Source organism: Agelaius phoeniceus, chromosome 5, assembly GCF_051311805.1.
Source record: "Agelaius phoeniceus isolate bAgePho1 chromosome 5, bAgePho1.hap1, whole genome shotgun sequence".
Taxonomy (NCBI): Eukaryota; Metazoa; Chordata; class Aves; order Passeriformes; family Icteridae; genus Agelaius; species Agelaius phoeniceus.
In genome coordinates this window covers 1,750,963-1,770,333 of record NC_135269.1, presented here as the reverse complement: position 1 = coordinate 1,770,333, position 19,371 = coordinate 1,750,963, and the positions used below count along the sequence as shown (strand labels likewise).

The following is a 19,371-nucleotide window of genomic DNA, read 5'->3' as shown; positions in this document are numbered from 1 at the left end:
TGAAAAACAAGTGCTAAAAAGAAATCTGGGCTCTTCTTTTTCACTTTTTTCTTGACGGCTCCAGATACAAATTAACCTTGTCTCATACTTCTTCCATATCTTGGGTGGTTTCTTCTGGTTTTGGCCGGACCCTGACAAAAATCATGAATTAACTCTACCCTGGTACAGCTAATCCCATGGGCCTTTTCCCTAAGTGAAGTTACTGCTTCCTGTTGTTCCCACAGGGACTCGGGAACAATTAGAGGAGAAAGAGTAAAGAAGATTGGAGCAGCTAAATTGGCCAATTCATCACTGTCTCTTGTTTGCTAGATTTAGGGATGGATTTTGCATTCTTTTGTAGAAGGCAGCACTGACACAACCAGAGGACACTGGTCAGGCTGTGTCAAGGAAAATACAGGTTGGATATCAGGAAAAAGTTTTGCAGAAAGGGTGAGAAAGTTCTGGAATGGCTCCCTGGGTGTGTTTAACAAAGCCTGGATGTGGCACTGGGTGCCAGGGTTGAGTTGAGGTGTTGGGGCTGGGTTGGACTCGATGATCATGAAGGTCTCTTCCAACCTTGTGATTCTGTGTGAGTTCTGTGAAGTGTGGCCTTTAAAAAAACCCCACAAAACAACAAATAAAGAGCCAGTGAACACTTGCCTACCCACTGAGCAGTCAGGTGTATCACCCAGACAAAAGGCTGAGTTCTATGTCCTGTCCTGCAAAAGTGAAATTCCTCCCTGGTGTGGAGTCCTAGACAGCAAAACAAAACCAGCTATCTGCCTGCCACATTCCTGGCACATTTCTGGTCTGGGTTCTTTGTTTGGTTACCTGGTGATTGTATGAGCTTGGTGGATATTCCTTCTTCTCCCTCTTCCCCCCCATTCATTAACAGGATTCATTAAATTGTTGGTTTAGATGTAGCTTGGTGTGCTGCCTGGGTTGTGGATCAGGCTCTGGCCTCTTTCTGTCTCTGCTCTCTGGTAGCCACATGCTGTTAGATCTCCTTGGTCCTCACAGCCTGGCGCTTGGGAAGTGTTTCCTTGCTGTCTGCCCCAGGGACACGCTGTGCTGGGCACCAGCAGTGCAGCTGGAGCCGCTCCTGTGCCACCGGCATGTCTGCCCTGCCCTGGGGTGATCCACACCTGACACCAGGGACACCAGGCTCCAGTGCTGTGATTTTTCTGGAGCACAGCACTTGCAGGGCAGTCTCCAGCTGGGTCTCAGGCTGCTGTGAGCTGCTGCCAGCCCCTGCTCTCTGCCTCTCCTGGCTGCCTCTCCCTGCCTTTCTCCAGATGTGCAGCTTCTGCATCCTGACCTTGGAAAGAGTGACCAGCCTGGAAGTCCTGAAAATCTGGCCACTCCTTGTGGCTCAGGAGCTGCCCAACAAACAGGTTCACAACCCAGTGATCAGATTTGCAGGAAGCATTTCAGGAGACCCAGCCTGAATATCTTGAGGAGCTCTGTGAGTGAAGTTTGACAGCAGCAGAAAAGCTCATTTCAGTCAGTACACCCTTTACAACTTGAAACAATCATGGTGGGTTTTTCCCTGGGTTTTGGGGCTTTGTCCCTTTCAGATTTTAATTTCAATGCTCTGTAGTAAAACAAAACTGAAGTGCTGTTTTCCTAGACATTGATATATTGAAAAAGTTGTTCTGATACCTGATAAATATCCTTTCTCCCTTCAAGTACATGTATCAAAACCAGAATCTTTAGCTGATTCAATTTGTGAAGCAGTTGAGTTTTGAAGAAATCCAGGTTCAACTTTTCCAGTAAAGTCAACTGGTTGTGTTATTTGTTTATATGCAGGTGCTCTTTGCATTCTGGAGACAAGGAATTGATCTGTATCTGTACAAGATACTTCATATTAAACACAAATCAGTTTTTTAATTAATAACCAGAAGGCTACTTCATTGAAGAAAAAAAAAAACCCAAAAGTCTTGTGTATTAGGATGTGTATGAGGACGTGACATCTGTAGTATCCAAAGTGCATTTTTAATGCATGCTCTTCAAAGAAAGACTTGGCATGTATGTGTGCTGTAAGACAGGAGGAGTTTTTGTGCCTCTCTGTACTGTTGCAGTAGCAGGTATTTAGGCGGTGGATAAGCTACTGGGTAGATGTTCACAAGCTTTCTGACCTTCCTGATGCTGGCATTGCCTCGTCTTCTCAAATAGAACTGAGATAATTTGGCCCTTGAGATAAAGAAGGAGAGATAAAGTTATTTTTAGCATTAGCTTGCTTTAGTTCTGGTATTTTGTTCTGTCCTGCCCATCCTCCTGAGTGGAAGGATGCAACTTGTTTATTGTATTTATAATGTTTTACCATATCTGCTCTTCTGGCCTTGGATACCAGGCAGAGCTGAGCTTTACCCTGCAGCAGGTTTCCCACCAGTGCTAGGGCTGCAGGCCACCCATCAACCATGAAAACTCAGTTTGCAGTGCTTGCATTTATTTTTGTTCTCCTCTTTGCAGTCCTGGTAGTTAAAAAACCTTCTTTCTCTCTTAGAGAAAATGTAATTTGGTTCTTTCTCTGTCTCTTTCTCTGTTTCTTTCTCTCCCCTTCCTCCCTCCCTTAACAATGTTGAAGATTTTTTTTTCTATGATTCAGACTCCAGGAAGTGCATTTTCTAAGCAAATGAAATGCTGTGATGTAACACTCTAAATGCTGTAATTTTTTACAGCAGCAGAAAATAACCCAGCCATGTCTTCTGTAAGTTACAGTACAAGTATTTAGTGCTGTTGTCTTTAGAGTTTCCAAATGTTTTGAGCTTATCAGTAATCGGTGTGGGCACTGATAACTGTATTATACAGTGATAACTGTGCCTGTATTCCCATACACTTTTTTCTCCATCCTCTGTATTTAATACTGTGGAAAATGTTGGGAGCATTATGCATATGGAGGCTGGATGCCACTTTTTAGTCCTAGGGCCAACAAAAAGTGGCATTACAAGGAACTGGGAACCCTTTTCCCCTCTTTTATCATGTCCTCCAGTGTCACACTCCAGCCTGGCACTGGGAATATTCACCTTTGTGTGGCTCCTTGGTGATACCTGGGCACATGAGCAGCTCCTTGATCCACCTTGGACTTCCTGATTTTCTCTTCAAACACTGCAGGTGTTTTACCAATGAACTGTCTCTCTCTAAAAACAAATCAAAATGCTGGTGTGTGGTGGGGGGAACAGGGTGGATGTGTGGGAGGAAAAGTCTAAGGTTAGCAAAACTATTTCAGTTACATACATTTTTATTTATGTTCTATATTTAGGTATGAAAAGGGAAGTTTTTTTTTTTTTCATCTTCTGTAGTTCTCCCAAGCTCATAAAGATCTGTTTCTTAGCCTCTGTCACCTTGGCCTGAAGCAAAGTTGTTGGTGGCCCTGGTTCTCCTTCAAGGAGTCTTTGTCCTAATAAAGGGACCTATTGAGTGGGCCCAAGGCACACAGGCATTCAATATTCAGAATGCAACTTGTGAAATTTGGGTCTTTATACTGATAAAGTGGGTAAAGTGCAATTATCTATGATTTCCCTTTCTGAAAAAAAAAAAAAAGAATTGCATGGGAAAATTGAAAGTGGAAGAGAAGAAAATGGAGCTCTTGTTGTGAACACTTTGATGTCAGAGGTGCTTCACACACCTCAGTGGATCAGAGAGGTTTGTGAAAATACTTTCTCTCCTGGCATTTTGGCTCTTTATCTCTTCCTGTCCCTTTTCATCTCTGCATCCATGGGCAGAGCTGGAATGGATTTCATTTCTTGAAAGCTTGGGGAAGGTTCAGCCCAGGTCTGGGCACAGCTGTAAAGTTTTTCACTTTCCTCAAGTCATCTTCTCTAGCTGAAGTCCTTCTAACTGAGGAAAGAGGATTGCAAGATGCCTGAGTTCAGCCCAGGTACAGGGCATAAACATTATTTCTTTTTATCCTTTGAGTTTTTCTATATTTCCTGTTTCACTTTCTTAAAAAGGAAGGTTGTTGGTATGTGAAGCCTGTCCTCCTTCTGATGCTTAGAGGGCTGAACAGCTCATTTTCAGAAAGAGTGATAAGATCTCCTGGCAGCCAAAAATAAGAATAACTCTGTTCCCTGGTGTATACCCTTGACTCCCCCTGAAAAAGAACTTGAATATAAATAGTTGATCAAAACAAAGCCTATGGTCTGATCCCATGAACTGAAGATATTTAGTTTCTACTCCCAGTTTTGCAGTACTGTGCTGGGTAAATGCCTCAATTCTCCATCTGTGAAATGGAGATAATTTTCTGTTTTTCCTCAGGAAGGTTCTGAGTTAACACGTTTGTATGGTGGCCTGGAAATGCTTTAGAAATGGAGAATCTACTAAGATTTCTCTGATTTGCAACTGACAGAGGGAGGGACTCAAAGCCACCTTACAAAACTCAGATTAAGTGTGTTTAACCGCAGCTCCTGGAAGACCAGGCTGGTTCCCAGACACAGGAGGAAAAACAAAGCACAAGCTCCAGGCCATGCTGAATTGATGAAAATGATGTTGGCTTGAGGGGCTCAGGATTGAATCTGTAATCAATACAGATCTGGAGAGCTCCTTTTTCATAGTCAAAAAAACAGAGCTGCAGAGCCACTTAGCTCTGAGCAGTGTCCCCCTCTTTTATTTGTTTCCTTTTATTTTTTTTTCTTTTTTTGTTTCTGTTTTGATAGTTAGAAATATAAATACCTTTCCATGTGGACCCTCCTGCTTAGGGTAAAGTTCACATATTTCTAGTAAAGTAACACTTCTGCTAAATCAAAAGAGCATTCTTGCACAAATTGAAAATAAGATGATGTTAGAAAAGGTATTTGGGACACAGGAAAAAGGAACTTAAATTACTTTTTCAGCAAAAAAATGAAGGGACTTGAAGACATTGTAATGAAATTATTAGAACAAAAGCTTTTATTTTTCAGTGTTGAAAAGCTTGTCAATAAGAAGAGAAACACTTTTTATTGATGAAGTTTGATCAAAGGTATATTTCATCAGCATGAAAAGCTAGATCATTCAAGGAATAAAATTCAGGGGGGAAATAAGGACCAAAGCTGATGGGGCAAGTAATTGCACATATTTTTGATATATGTGCAATTATTGTATTATATTTTGTCATATTTATTATATTTTATTTTTGAAAAGAAATTTCAAAATTTTATTTTTTGAATAGCTGGAGCTTTTTCACATACAACTTACTCCTTCTTTTAGTTTGCCACATAAATGGTGTGATTAATTTTGTTAAAGCCTGTTTCTGAAAGGGAAATTAGTCCAAACACATTTTCAATAGAGAATATTCTTCCAGCAAAGAACATTTCAGCAGTTTTCACATGATTCATTTTAAGTGAACCAAAACTAGGGGCTTGGAACAGAGGTCAGCTGCATGTCTGTCCTTTGGGGTCAGCCCTTCCAGAAAGGGCTCCTTCCCCTCTGTGCTGCTCTGCCTTTCTCCTTTTCACTCTGAAATGCCTCCTGGTGCACCATGACCCCCCAAATATTGTATATTCTGTGCATCCTTTACACCCTGGCAAAGTCTGCATCTTGCGTGGGCTCTGTTTTTGCTGTGACACCATGGAAATGTGATGGGAACAGCACTTGGGTGACCACATGGAATGAAATGTTGGCAGACAGTGTTGCAGGAGGATGTGTTTTATGATATCCCTCTAAGAGAACATACATGGTTTTATTTATAAATAAAACCTGAGAAGCAAAGCTTGTTAAGAGTGAGACTGGTTTGAAAGGCAATATTTCAAATCATGGGGAAACTTTGCAGCCATTGTGAAAAATCTGTCTTTACTCTGACTTCTTGTGAAAAATCTGTCTTTACTTTCACTTCTAAAAACCTCCACTGAAATCTCTCCTGTTAGGGTGGATGAAATCTCTCCTCTTACGCTTGTTAAGGGTCAGAGTGGTTTGAAAGGCAGTATTTCAAATCATAGGAAAACCTGCAGCCATTGTGAAAAATCTGCCTTTACTCTGACTTGTAGAAACCTCCACTGAAATCTCTCCTGTTAGGGTGGATAAAGGTGCCTGACAGTTCCCCCTTGTTCAGCACAGGCCCAGTGGGCTGTAGGGTGGATGAAATCTCTTCTCTTAGGCTTGTTAAGAGTCAGAGTGGTTTGAATATTTCAAATCATGGGAAAAACCTTGCAGCTATTGTGAAAAATCTGTCTTTACTCTGACTTGTAGAAACCTCCCCTGAAATCTCTCCTCTTAGGGTGCATGAAGGTGCCTGGTAGTTCCCCCTTGTTCAGCACAAGCCCAGTGTGCATCTTTCTGGCCTTTCCATGTTTGTACCCAGCATCTCTGCCATCCAGATGGGGAAGAGCCCATGTGACAGCATGTGTGTGTGATCTGGAGCAGCAGATGGGTGAGAATGACAAACTGTTGCTGTGTAGGCACCTACCTAGAGATGACTCAGAGTCCTGCCTCTGTGTGTTGCTGTGCTGTCCCTGCTCTCCTTTATGGGCTCCTGCATCCTGACCCCACAAGGATCCAGATTTCAGTGCTGATGCCTATTTGTGATGTCTAAGAAAACACAGAGTGTGTTAAAAATCATGTAGGGGTAAAAGCAAGGTGGGATTGACTTTATACTCCAGCTCTGTAGTAAAGGAAGATTTCATTTCAGTGTGGGGCTGTCACCTGGCATTTCATGCCCTAAGTTGCCTTGCCCTCTTCTGATCTTGCTCTGGATGTGTTCTGCAGAAGGAGGAGGGTGGTGGGAGGTGAAGTGCACTGAGACAGGAGAGGCTGGTGTTTCTGCCCTGGTCCTGCAGCTTTGGATATTCCCACTGCTCAGGTGTGATGGGATCAGCTGGCACAGGCTGTGCCTGGCAGCATGACCCCAAGGGAATTGGTGCCAGTGCCAGAAGCAGGGAAATTTATGGCCCAAAGGTGTTTTTTGCATGCATTTCAACTGGACTGTCACTTAATATTGTCTGGTGGGAGAACCTAAAATGTGTGTATTTCCTTGAGCTAAGCCCTTTAGGGTCAGCAGGGTCACAAATGCTGTGGCCATGCATGCACATGGACTTAGCACAACATTTGGTGTCTGACTCATGGCATTGCTCTAAAATTCACAAATCCTGCACTTTCTCTGTGTGTTAGTCCTGACAGCTCTGCTGTAAGGCCTGGCTTGGGGTCTCAAAAGCAAAGCCCTGCTCTGAGCTCTGCTCATTCCATAGAGCCAGCAGAGCACCAAAGTTTTGGTGCCTGTGGTCCCATAAATCTGAGGTATGTAATCAAATCCTACTGCTGTCTGGCTGAAACACATCTTCTGTGGCCAGGAATCTGCATGTAAATGTCAGTAGGAAATTCTCCTTGTGAATTTTCTGTGTGGCAGTTGGCTTTTTTTTTCCCTTTATTTTAAATCATGCAGCTGCAAGGATGAGTAGAAAAGATCCCTGGTTTGCTGCTGGAGAGGGATCTGAGCCCCATGTGAGCTCCAAGCCGAGGACAGCTGGAGGAGATGGGAATGGAGTGGGTGAAATGTGTCGTGCTGGAAGGAGATCACTGAGCTGATTTAATTAGTTCCGTTTCAGAGCATCCATTTCTGCTCGGGTCACTGCTACGTTCATCTATTTGCTTTTTTCCCCCCTCTTAGCAATAGCCAAATGCAGGGTGATAATTAATTTGGCAGGTTGATTGAGATTGGGTGGCAGAGAGGGGAGTTTTCCTGGATGAGTGATGAAGCATCGCTGGTTGAGCTAAAAGTGAATAGTCTGAAATAGAAAGTAGTTAGTAGAAAATCCCCCCAAGGGTGTGTTTAAACTGAATGTACTTTGAGTTTTGACATTGAGGTTTTTTAGTAAGCTACCAGACTCTACAGTGTAATTTTAGGACATTTGCTAGCTGGGATCTAGCTGTTGAAATATCAGTGCTGTTCTTCTGCTTTGTGAAGCCTCAGAAGCAGGAAAATGGGGTGTTAATGAAAGAAGTGGCTCATTTTTGTGGGTGTCAGACTGAAACAAGCCTTGGCAGAGGAGTGCTTCTTTCTTTTCCAGGCCAGCCCTGGAAGCTGAGGCTTCAACTGCCCAGACTCTGGGATGCTTTCAGAGAGGGAGAAGGCTGTGTGGGTCAGGCTGCTTTGTGGGAAGCCAAATTCTCCTTATCTTAAAATGTTCATTACTTCATTGCAGCTATCCCTCAGTGCTACCATAAAGTTAATGTGTTTCAGTAAAAGGAGCTGCTGGAGCTGTGTTACGCGGCTGGCTTTCTGCCTCACTCTGTTTTGGCCTCACCAGGGACCAATTCCTGTAGTCACCATGTTTTGTGTTTCACACTAGATGGACACTAAGTTGCCATATTACCATAGGCAAAGTTTGTCTTTTTTCTTCTCAGGAAGTGCTGATGGTATCACAAGAGATCTGCTTTGGTCAGGCTGCTGGATTTGCTGCTTACAGAATTCCCACTTTTGGGGCACAGTGGCACTGCCACCTTTGGTATCTCTGATGTTTTCTCTCTCAGTCTCTGCCCCTTTCCTCTTTGGGAGTGACTCTGCTCTGCTGAGAGGTTTGAGCTGGCAGCTGTGACAAAATGCCATCCTGTGTGCACAGGGAAGTGCAGAGGTGACACCAATGAGTCACACATGTCCCTGTCCCTGCTGCAGTGGCTCACTTCCCTTGCTGGAACTGGAACCACTTCCAAAGGTTAAATGTCTGGTGAAACCTCCATGCTTACTCAGTCCTAAGGGCTTTTTTTCTGCTGAGACTGCCAGTAAGGATGTCAATTTGTGATGCTTTGGGTTGGTTTATTTTCCTGTGAGGTAGACACTTCTCCACTGGGAATCGAATTGGAAAATTCCCATTTTTATGCAAACTACCAGCCATGTGATGACTGCACTTGCTAAACTCATTGGGCCTTCCATATGAGCTATCGTGATCTGTGTTCATATTGAGGGGGATCCACCTGAAATCAGCTTGACTGAGAAATCCCTGAAAACCTTTACCTGCTTTTCTAGTGGGTTTTTAATTGCTGTGCAAAAAGACATTTCTGTGGAAGCAGAGACCTATATGTGCACTGTAACCAGCCTAAAAGGGCACACCTCACCTTGGAGGTTTGTGTTAGCAACAACAAGTGCAGAGACACCTATGTGACACCAGGGTCTCACAAAAGATGGAAAGTGAGAGAAAAGCTATGCACTAAATAGAGAGTAGAATTTGGAACATAGATTTCAGAGCAGATTGTTTTGTAGAAATCTTTAGTCTCTAACTAAAGAAAAAACTATGTTAGATACCTCACCATGATTTCAGGCTTTGCTAACTCTGCTGCACTAGCTGTCTAATTATCAAGCTAGTGCCAGGCTTGGTATTGTGAATGGGATTCTTAGTGCACAGAGAATGATTCCCAATGGGGAGAAAAAAAGTAAATGAGCTTTCTGACTTTTCTAGGAACTTAATTTCACCAGAATGGACTTGACTGGGTAGCTGTGAGTTCCAGGAACTTCATGTGTGTACTGTGAATAGCAAGCAACATTTAAATAGTAATTTTTCTCCTTTTTATCAATATACTTTTGTTCTTTTGTTAACTTGCTGCTTTGTTTAGCACTCTTGACGTTGCTGTGATGCCCTGGCATTCCCATACTGAGGAATCTTCTTCTCTAAGCGACTGTTGCTAAATTATCTCTGCAGCCAAGCTGGGAGGGTATCAGAGTAGCTGTGCCACAGCTTTTATCTCACCACTGTAGATATTTTTCTCTAAGGCTTTGGTTTTCATGACCATGCTCAGAATGGGAAAGTGGGAAATTTTTTCATATATGAAAAATATATGGAAAATTTGGTGAACACTTTTACTTGTGGATTACTAGTCCACCAGATCAATATGCCTATTATTTATCTACCAGATCAGTTCAAGAGAATAAGAAATCTATTCATGATCATTTTCATTGTTTTACTCATTTATTCTGAAATGAAATATCCAGATTAAGATCATTAATTTAGGAAGCCTTTGTTAAAAAATCTGCATTATATCTGCAAGTACCTCTTTGTGTGGAATCCATCGTTGAGGATCACTGAAGAATAAGAATTGCTTCCAAAAAAAACAAAATAAAAAACCACTGCCTCCTCCTCCCTTCCACCCCCCACTCCCCTCAAAATCAGGTTTTTTCTCTATTTTACTACAGCTCTGCCTCCCAAACCTGTTGTTTAAAATCCTCCTTGATGTGTGAAGGATTAATAGGGACCTGAGAAATTCAGTGGTAGGAGTGAAAATAATAGAAACACGCATGGATTTGTTTTACTACTGTCATCTGTTTAAGTAGTTGTGACAAAAATTTGTATAAAACCAGATACAGGGTGTGGAGGTGGATATTCCTGTGCTTTTTCTTTTCCCCACCTACGTTTGGTTTTTTGCGTTTTTTTTTTCTTTAACTTCCCAGCATCTCCACATTCTCTGCAGTGAAACCTGCTCATTTTCAGGGGGGCTGTGGAGCAAGGGGCACAGCTCCTGCCCTGAGCCCACTGCTGTGTCACACATCTGTGTGTCCCTTTTAAGGAACCAGCATCCTTGCATCCTCCTGCCCTGGAGAAGTCAGCTGCAGTTTATTGTGTGGAAATAAGAAGGATGTTTGCTGCCATGAGAGCCTCCCCCAGCATGCAGGCTCCTGCTGTGTCTCCAGTGCCAGGGATGAGCTCATTCCCCCGGAGCTGCATCCCTGCTGGAGCGCTCGGGGTGGTTTGCTGGCCGTGCCTTGGGGACAGGCGCTGCTGTCACTGCTGCTGCCTTTGGGGTTGTCCCCTGTGCTGCTGTGCCCATCGGGCTCCCCTCAGCCTTGCTGCTTCTCCAAGGCCTTGGCTTCTCCTGTCCCTGCTGCCACGGTGGCTCAGCACAGTGTCTGCCTGACCCACAGTGCTCTCTGCAGCCCTGGCTCCATGCTGCACCTCCCAGCAGCTCCTTCCAGCACTTCCAGCTTCCCCAGGGTAGCAGCTTCAGAGGACTTAACTCCAACCCCACATGGGTCTGAGCCCGCAGAGAAGGCATTCACTGCAGCTCCTCCTCAAACACATCACTGCACCTCGTTGGTACAGGGTACCAACGTTGGTGCCCTGCCTCCAGTTCAGAGCAATGCCAAGATCTAAGTTCCATTTCTGCCTCTGCTGAGGTTTAAAAAGCTAATCTCTGCTTCCAGCTGTTGTCCAGCAGCCCAGAAACCTTTGAAACAATTTGATTAGGAAGCAACTAAATGGCTCTTAAATGCTCACCCCCCAGTTTATTACTTTGGTTGGTTTGTGTGGTGAATTATTTTATTTGGGGTTTTTGTTTGTTTGGTTGGTTTTTTTTTTTTTAACCAGTCTTGGAACTGAGTCTGGCCCTGGTGATTTGCAGAGCTAGAAGATGTTGGGAGCATTTGGGTGGAGAGTTTCCTCTCCACAGTGGCTGTGATGACACGAGCATGCAGCTCACACATCTGGCTGAACAGCCCAGCTCTGACATCTTGTGCTTTGTGCTGACCCTGGGAGCTGGCCAGGGGCTGTGGAAAAGGGATTGTTTTTCCAAATACTGGAGGCCTTTGCTGTCTGTGTGTCATGGCCTGCACATGCCTGTGTGTGATCTCTCTCACCACGAACCATCTCTGACACCTGGGATGCCTCAGGGCAAGGCGCAGTTCTGCCATTTGGTGGAGAAGGTGGTCAGAGCAGCCACTTGCTCCCCTGTTATGTTATCAGGATCTGGCAGTGGTCAATCTCAGCAGCTCCAGCCTGCTTAGCTGCTCCTGCTGATGGTGTCCACACCAAAATTCCCTCCCTAAATCAACCGAGTTGTAAATAATCTCTTTTATCTTGATTACCATGAAAATGCAGGGAACAGTCTATGGGATAGAAGGAGTCCTACTCAAAATAGCATGTGCAAAAGCACCCTGTTAGCTTCTGTGTGACCTGACTCCTGCATGTTTGTAAAAATAAATGTTTCCCCTAATATGTAATCAAGGAAATAATTTGTGCTTTTTTTTTTTTTTTGTTACCCAAAAAAGAACTTATCGGGAACATTTTGTGCCTACATGCTGGTAACAAACAGTTTCTTATTGCCAGTGGAAATGTGATCCTGACTGGAGCATGGCTAATACCCATATTCAGAGAATATGGATCATACTGTGCCCCATTCAGCACAGGCTGTAAGGAGGCAGTGTCAGAGAGCTCAACAGTGAGACACTGTTTCACATCCTCAACATGCCCATTCAACTGAATCTCTCCCAAAGAGGGAAGATGTTATGCTCATGTTTAAATAGAAGCTCTGCTATTTTGGTGAAGGTTGAAACCAGGTGCCAGCCTGATTGGGTACTCCTATCTCGCTCTTCTCAATGCTGATTCCCAAATATAAGCAACTCTTAAAGCTGCTGGCTACCACCCAGCCAAAACTTCTTGTCATCTCATTGGTAATTAATTTTTACCACTACTAAATGTGCTAAATCCTTGCAGGAGTGGCAAAAAGGCATTTTTGCAGGATCTCAGCTGTTTGGGAGAGCTCAGGCTGCCCTGCTCATGTATCACAGCCAGTTCAGTGGGAAATGTTGGATGCAAGTGCTTGGCTCCCAATCCCAGATGGAGCAGAGGAGCAATTTCTCTCACATTCCTGTTCTTTGCCTTGTGTCCACCTTCCACTAGAGAGAGCAGAAGTTTTTTTATGTTCACTATAATGGGAATGAGATATCCAGCCACAGTCCAAATCTTTAAAATCCAAGGGAAAGAGGCAGTGAGCTGCAACAAGGTTCTGATGTGCATTTGGATTATGTGATCTTGTTTCAGTCTTCTTGAATCCTATTTATTGTCTTTGGTGACTATTGGCTGATTTTTTGTCCTCACCATCTGGTTGTTTTTAGAACAGTGAAAGTGTTATGTACGTGCAAATATGTGTCACAATAAAATTCCAGAGTAATAGACTATAATCTGAATAGAATTAGAATAGACTTTGAATGGATGTAAAGGCTTTTATTAAACACTAAATGTAATTAATTCATTGGTCCTCTTTAATGCTTACAAGAAAAGGATCTGCTCATTCCCTCTAATGAAACTGTGCTGAGTTTAAGCAATACTTCAATAAGTCCATATGGTTTCAAAATGCTGCTGCATTCTGCTGCTGAGGATTCCCTCCCCTTTCAAAGAATATACATGGGACTGCTTGTATTTTAAATATTGGGGGGTTTCCCTGACTTGTGCCCAGTTAGGGAGGTCCTTGTAATAAGATTATGCCTTTTCTATTACTCTGACTCATTTTTGGGGTTGTTCTTTTCTGGTTGGCTTTGTTGGAGGGTTTTTTTATCTCTTTCTTTTTTTTTTTTTTTTTTTTTTTTTTTTTTTTTTTTTGCCATTGCATAGTTAGCAGTATTGCTGTTTCAAGAGTGCCAAAATTAAAACCCTGGTCCAGAAAAGATTGTATAAGGGAAAAACAGGACTTATAAACAGCTGAAAAGGTTTAAATTGTCATACTTTACTTTCTGTCCTTCTTAGATTTACTTAGATCTTCTACAATCTGTGTGGGTCACATTTTCCTGCAGATCTCTAATACTAAGGAGGCTAAGAATTATGGTTTATGAATTTTAATGAAAGTTGAAATCCTTATGTAATCATTTGCTAGGGCTTTAATTAAATAACCATATAGGAGAAGAACTGCATTTAGAGAGGCGAGGGCTGAAGATGGTAATTTTTAAATGGCTTTGTTGTACTTCAATATGGGTATCTCAGAAATCTGATGTAATGTAGACAGTCTTTTATATCATTCCCTACTCCTTTGAAGGTATTGCTGCATTAGTGAACAGAAGTTTTAAAACCACAAGCTGAGAAACTTCATGGTGTTTATAGCAAAACCTGAAGTTTGGAGCTCAGGCTCCCACCCTACATCTCCAAAAGGGGATGAGCCCTTTCACTTCTCCTCTTCTGGGATTTTGGTATTGGGGTCTTTCCTCAGCAAGAATGGGAGAGTGTTTTCCCTGGAGAGCTGTCGGTCAGTTCTTATGGTAGCACCAAGCAGTGGTTTTAGCACAGGCCATGTTTTTGTGCATTCCTGAGCATGCAAGGCTCGTTCTTGTTGCTAAAAGCTGCTTTCATCTGTGAGCATTAAAACTGCCAGAGATGGGTTTCCAGGGCAGTTTCAGATGAAATGTAAAGTAGCTCCTTTTCTTCTAACAGAGACTGTATGCATGTAAGCTGTGTGGGCGTTTGATTTCAGTTTTATCCCTCCTTTTCTGCTGCTGATGCACATAGCCTTGGTTGCCTGGTCAGTAAGAATAATAAATTTGATGCTCTGAGGCTGTTTATCGTCACTCTGGACCAAATTAATTCCAGAGAACTTTCAGAGGAGGTGGTGGGGTCTGGAGCAAACCCATCTGTTAGTGATAAACATAAATCCCCCTACTTCCAAATGCATTTTTATGTCAGTATCTCTGTTTGCATGCATGCAGCAATTAAGCAGTATATTATTTTCTTTTTCCATGATTTCAGAAGGTTGACTCACTCAAGTGGATTTATGCACATGCTCTGTTTTCTCTGAGTGTAGTTAGGTTAGTTGGTTTGTTGTTTGATTTGGTTTTTTTTTATTTTTGTGGGGGGGGGTTTGTTTGGTTTTGGGCTTTGTTTTTGCTTTTAATTCTGTTTTCTTTATCTTTTGATTTCTATTCAGCTTGCGGAAATAATGATTTCTACCTAGCCCTATAATTCAGGCATACTTTCTTTCCTCCTTTTCTGAGTATCATGCTCCAGCCCTTACTGTTTGTCCATGAAAAGAAAATCAGGTTCAGAAGGAATTGAGCGGAGTGTGGCTTGTTGAGCTAAAGAGTGTCACACTGAGACAATTGTCCCTCTGCAGAATGCTGGCGTGGCAGAGATTTTGTCATAAACTCTGGGGTTTTTCTTCTTTCTGAGGCATTTTTATGTGGTATCCATTTCATTTTTCATTCCTCCACTCCTGTGTTAGTAGGGACCACCACATGCCAAGAACATTCTAGCATGAGATGAGCACAGCTTTTTAGATAACGAGGGAGAAATAGATTTTAAAGCCGATTTTAAAGATTTTATAACAACAGTAGGAAAAGGTTGGTTTCATAGGTCATGAATTAGATATAATGCTTAAAAACAGCCTCCCTGTTTTAGCTGGGGACAGCCATGTTGAGCTTGTGAGGGGTCCCCAGGACGAGGTGAGACATGAGAATTAACTCCAAGCTCTCAGAAGGCTGATTTCTTATCATATCATATTCTAAAACTATACTAAGCAAGAAAGGAGACATCAGAAGGCCAGAACAAGAATGATAATAAAAACCCATGACTGATCAGAATCCTGACACAGCTGGACTGAGATTGGTCATTACATCAAAACAATCCACGTGCAACCAATCAAAGATGTCCCTGGTGGTGAGCAATCTCCAGATCACATTCCAAGCAATCAGATAATCATTGTTTACATTTCTTTTCTGAGGCTTCTCAGCTTCTCAGGAGAAAAATCCTGGCAAGGGATTTTTCATAAAATATGACAGTGGCAGTGACCACAGGTAACCACCCTGGCACACTTCTGTGTTTTCCTGGGGCTGGCTGCACTGGGAGCATCCCTACATATTGGAACAGTAATTCCAGGCCTGGCTTGTGACTGCACCTCTCATTTTTGGTGCCAGTAAGAAAGCAACCTTTCACTTTTCAATGAGCTATTGTGAGAAACGATAGTTACTTTCAAAAAATTTTAAAAGGTTTATTAAAACTTTATCAAAAATTGCAATAGAGACTGAATAGAGAAAATAAACCTAGCACTGGGAGCACAGGATTTTCTCTAGTATGTGCTCATCTACACAATGGATGTTCTGCTTTTTAACTCTTTGGCCTCTCCTAAAATTTTGTTTATTGACTCTTTCTTTGCTGTCAAGTGGTGGAGATTGCTTTCTGACATCTTGATTTGGAGGTCAGGTGTTGCTGTAGTAATGAGCTGATTTTCTTAAATACCCCAGCTATCTCCTGAAAACAATGTGAAAGGGGGGAACATAACTATAAATTAATAACATTTCTCTTAGTATATACATAATATTTGTTCTTTAATTGTGAGAGCTAACTATTTCATTGTTCATTTATTACACACTGGGTTCAGTGAGGGCAGGAGCATGAAAATCCTGGCAGGGGGATCTTATGCTACCCTTGGGTTTGAAGGTGTGGTGTCTGCCAAGTGTCTGTGGAGCCTGGAGAAGCACAGTGGCCACAGCCAGGCTGGAATTAATCCTTCTTTCTTCACTGTGGGGCTTGCTTTTTGTGCTAATTCCACTGATAGGAACCTGGAGGAAAAGGTATGACCCAGAGAGCCACCAGTGGTCAGACTCGAGCTAAATTAATATTCTTTTAGCCAAGTGAATTAAGAAAGCAGGAGTTACTTCCTCCCAAGGCACAGGGGCTACGAAGTAAAACTGAAGAGGGGTTTTTGGTCCACAGAGGAAAGACAGGTAGGAGGGTTCTAGCAGAGTTTCTCTGAAGCACATAACCTTTGGTAGGAGCATCTCTTGGTAGTTTTTGCACACCAGTTATTTATTTAAAAAAAGATCAAAGCTATGCTTCATGCTGTAATGGAGAGCAAACAGGGAAACCCAGGAGAGCCAGTGTTTCCACCAAGAGTATACATGGAAAATAGGAAAAAAATGCAGTAAAATGAGGGGGGTAGTCACAAGGCTGTATCAGGTAAAAAAATTGTGACATTTCTGATTTTTGATGCCTGACTGCATGTGTGGTTTGTCTCCAGTTATGGAGGTAGATAGTTGTCAGTAATAACTTAAAAATTAGGATCCCTTGGGAAAGAAAAGGATAAGGAGGAACAGTTCCTGGAGAAGATAAAAAATTTCATCATAGGAGATGCATGTGGCTTTCCTGATTTTGCAAAGTAGAAACCTCTTGTCCTGGGATGAGTGTTTTGAAAGCATGTTCTGCAAAAAGTGTGGGTTGTAAATCTCCTTGCCAACCTCTGAACTGGGGGAAGGCATTTCCTTTGGGAAAGAATGTTGGGAAAATGAGCAAGAAAATGTTCATGGCTGTAAGTCAGTACATGTCACATTAACCCTCCTATCTTTCATTCACATATTTTATTTGAATTAAGAATTTCTTCTGTGTGTAGGAGCAAACAATGCCCAGAAGAAATCCCTGAGTAGATATACAAAAAAAACTCATAATTCAATGGTGAAACAGATTTAAAGCTGTTGCTAATTATCATGGCTGATATAAAATGTACATTGCTGATTAATCAAATGTGCCCTGGTTTTGGTAATCTCCTTGTTGATGTATCAGCTCTCCTTTTGCCAGATCAGTATTAAACATTTGGCTAAAGCTGAATCTGTGGCGGTGGGGATTTTATTGGCACCAGCAGAGTTGTGATGCCAGATGTATTTGGGTTCTGAATGCAAAGGTACAATGTTACATGGCTTTATTATGAAGCTAAAAGCTGTGTGAGATAAATCATAAAAGCAAACCTGTTTATTTCCAAGAAAAATGTGTAATGGATATAAAAGCATGAGTGTTTCAATTAAAATAATGAGTGCAATTTTTCACTTAGCTCTGCTTTTCTTTGTTTTGCAGCTCATGGGGCATTCTGAATGGGATCACAAACGAGGACCCAGAGGCTCACAGGTCAGTTGCTCAGTGTTTTGTGTTTGATTTTGGCTTTTTGTACATTTGAGGCATTCAAGCAAGTTTTCCATCTGAGTTTGGCAAAGTTGTTAATTTTGTTAATATTTGCAGGGTTTGGAGCAATGGAAAAAGGCATAAAACCATGGCAGCTTTCATTAATATAATTTTTGAGCTGTAATTCAAACAGTTGATCCAGACAGAGCTGAGTCATCCAACAGAAAGGGTTTTTCAGTAGCAGAAGGATGGATTAGATGTATGGAGAAAGCATTTCTTACTCAGCTGTCTCCATCAGGACATCAAAGCAATGCAATTTCAAACAGCATGAGTATGTTCTGTTTGGTGGTTTGTTTTTTGGGTTTTTTAACCTGAAAAACTTGTTAAAACTTGGATGGCTCTCTCTCCATGAATCCTTTCACTGTTGACCCAGGTGTGTTAGAACTGTGCAGGGAGGTGCAAGAAGCCACTGGAAGGAAATTATGCCAGTAGTGTTAATGGTATCACAATCCACTTCAAAATTATCTGTAGTAACTATCTCTTGTAATTATCTATTACAATTGCTGCAAACAAGACATCACTACCAGTATTGATGTTCAGGAATTTTCCTGCTTGGGTAAAATAGCCTTTCCCATCTAGTGTTGAAAACCATAAATACTTTATTAGAGCTCCAGCCTTTTGTACTGGGTTTTACTTCAGGTGAAGGATTTTCGCGTGGATACTTTGTACAAGTGACAGTCCAGAGGCATCATAAAAGCATTAAAGGATATGTAATAAGGTGGGAAAAGAAAACCGTAGCATCATAGAACAGTTTGGTTTGGAAGGGACCTTAAAGTTCACCCAGTTCCAACCCCCTGCCATGGCAGGGACACCTCCCACTGTCCCAGGTGGCTCCAAGCCCTGTCCAGCCTGGCCTTGGGCACTGCCAGGGATCCAGGGGCAGCCACAGCTGCTCTGGGCACCCTGTGCCAGGGCTGCCCACCCTCACAAAAAATTAATTTTTACCTAACATTTAATCTAAACCTACTCTCTGGCAGTTTGAAGGCATTCCCAGGGTTCTCACTACAGTTCCTGATGAAGAATCCCAAAATGACCCAAGCTTTCTGATTACTTTGTGCTATCCTGTGCACAGACACAAAAACTAAGGAAGAAAAGGAAGAAAAATTTCATTAGCGAGAAGAAAATGTGCCTCAGTTATTCCACTGTAGCTTTAGATTCTCTCCTTTACATGACTCTGAAAAATCTTCTAGATAGGAACAGCATTAAACCTAATTTAAGTTCCTTGAAAGATTAGGAGAAAGTAAGGAGGTTCTGATTTTTGCAGAATAGAAAAGACTTTTTTTATCCTTTTGTCATTCAGTTACATTGTTGCCAGCTTCTGTCCTTTAAAAAATGCACCTGTTGTAAAAAAACAAGATCTTGCTGAAAAATTAAGGTGAATGATGTGTTAGCTATACTTAAATACCTTAAAACCTAGGAAGAAAAAAAGGGAAGTGAAATCACTGGTTTACCATAATGTAAAACTAAAATCTATGTATGAACTCCTGAAGGTATTCCATCAAGACTCATTAAAAAAGCTCTGATTCAGTGAAGGGGATTTTTTTTTTAGGAGCTAGTAGGTTTTCTATGGCATGTGTTGAAACATGAGGGGAAGCTACTACAGTGCATGTCACACTCCTTAATGGCCCACTTGGCAAACATGTTCCTTTTCTGTTCCTTTTCTGCACGTAGGAGTGAAATGCAAAGTGCTGCAGCTCCAGGTAGAGATGGATCTCAAATGAGATGCACTGGGGCCCACGGGAATTTCTGTTTGCAGCACTTTGTCTCGTGATAAGCATCTGCAATTCAA

At 42.2% G+C, this 19,371-nt stretch overlaps 1 protein-coding gene across 1 annotated transcript in view; it reads left to right on the top strand.

Annotated features, from left to right (window-relative positions):
• Positions 1–19,371, top strand: part of PDE3A (phosphodiesterase 3A) — a 219,397-nt gene that overhangs the window by 121,779 nt on the left and 78,247 nt on the right. Inside the window, exon 2 of the mRNA XM_077178110.1 lies at positions 17,478–17,528. Coding sequence (XP_077034225.1) covers positions 17,478–17,528 — 51 coding nt within the window. The remainder of the gene's footprint in view (positions 1–17,477; positions 17,529–19,371) is intronic.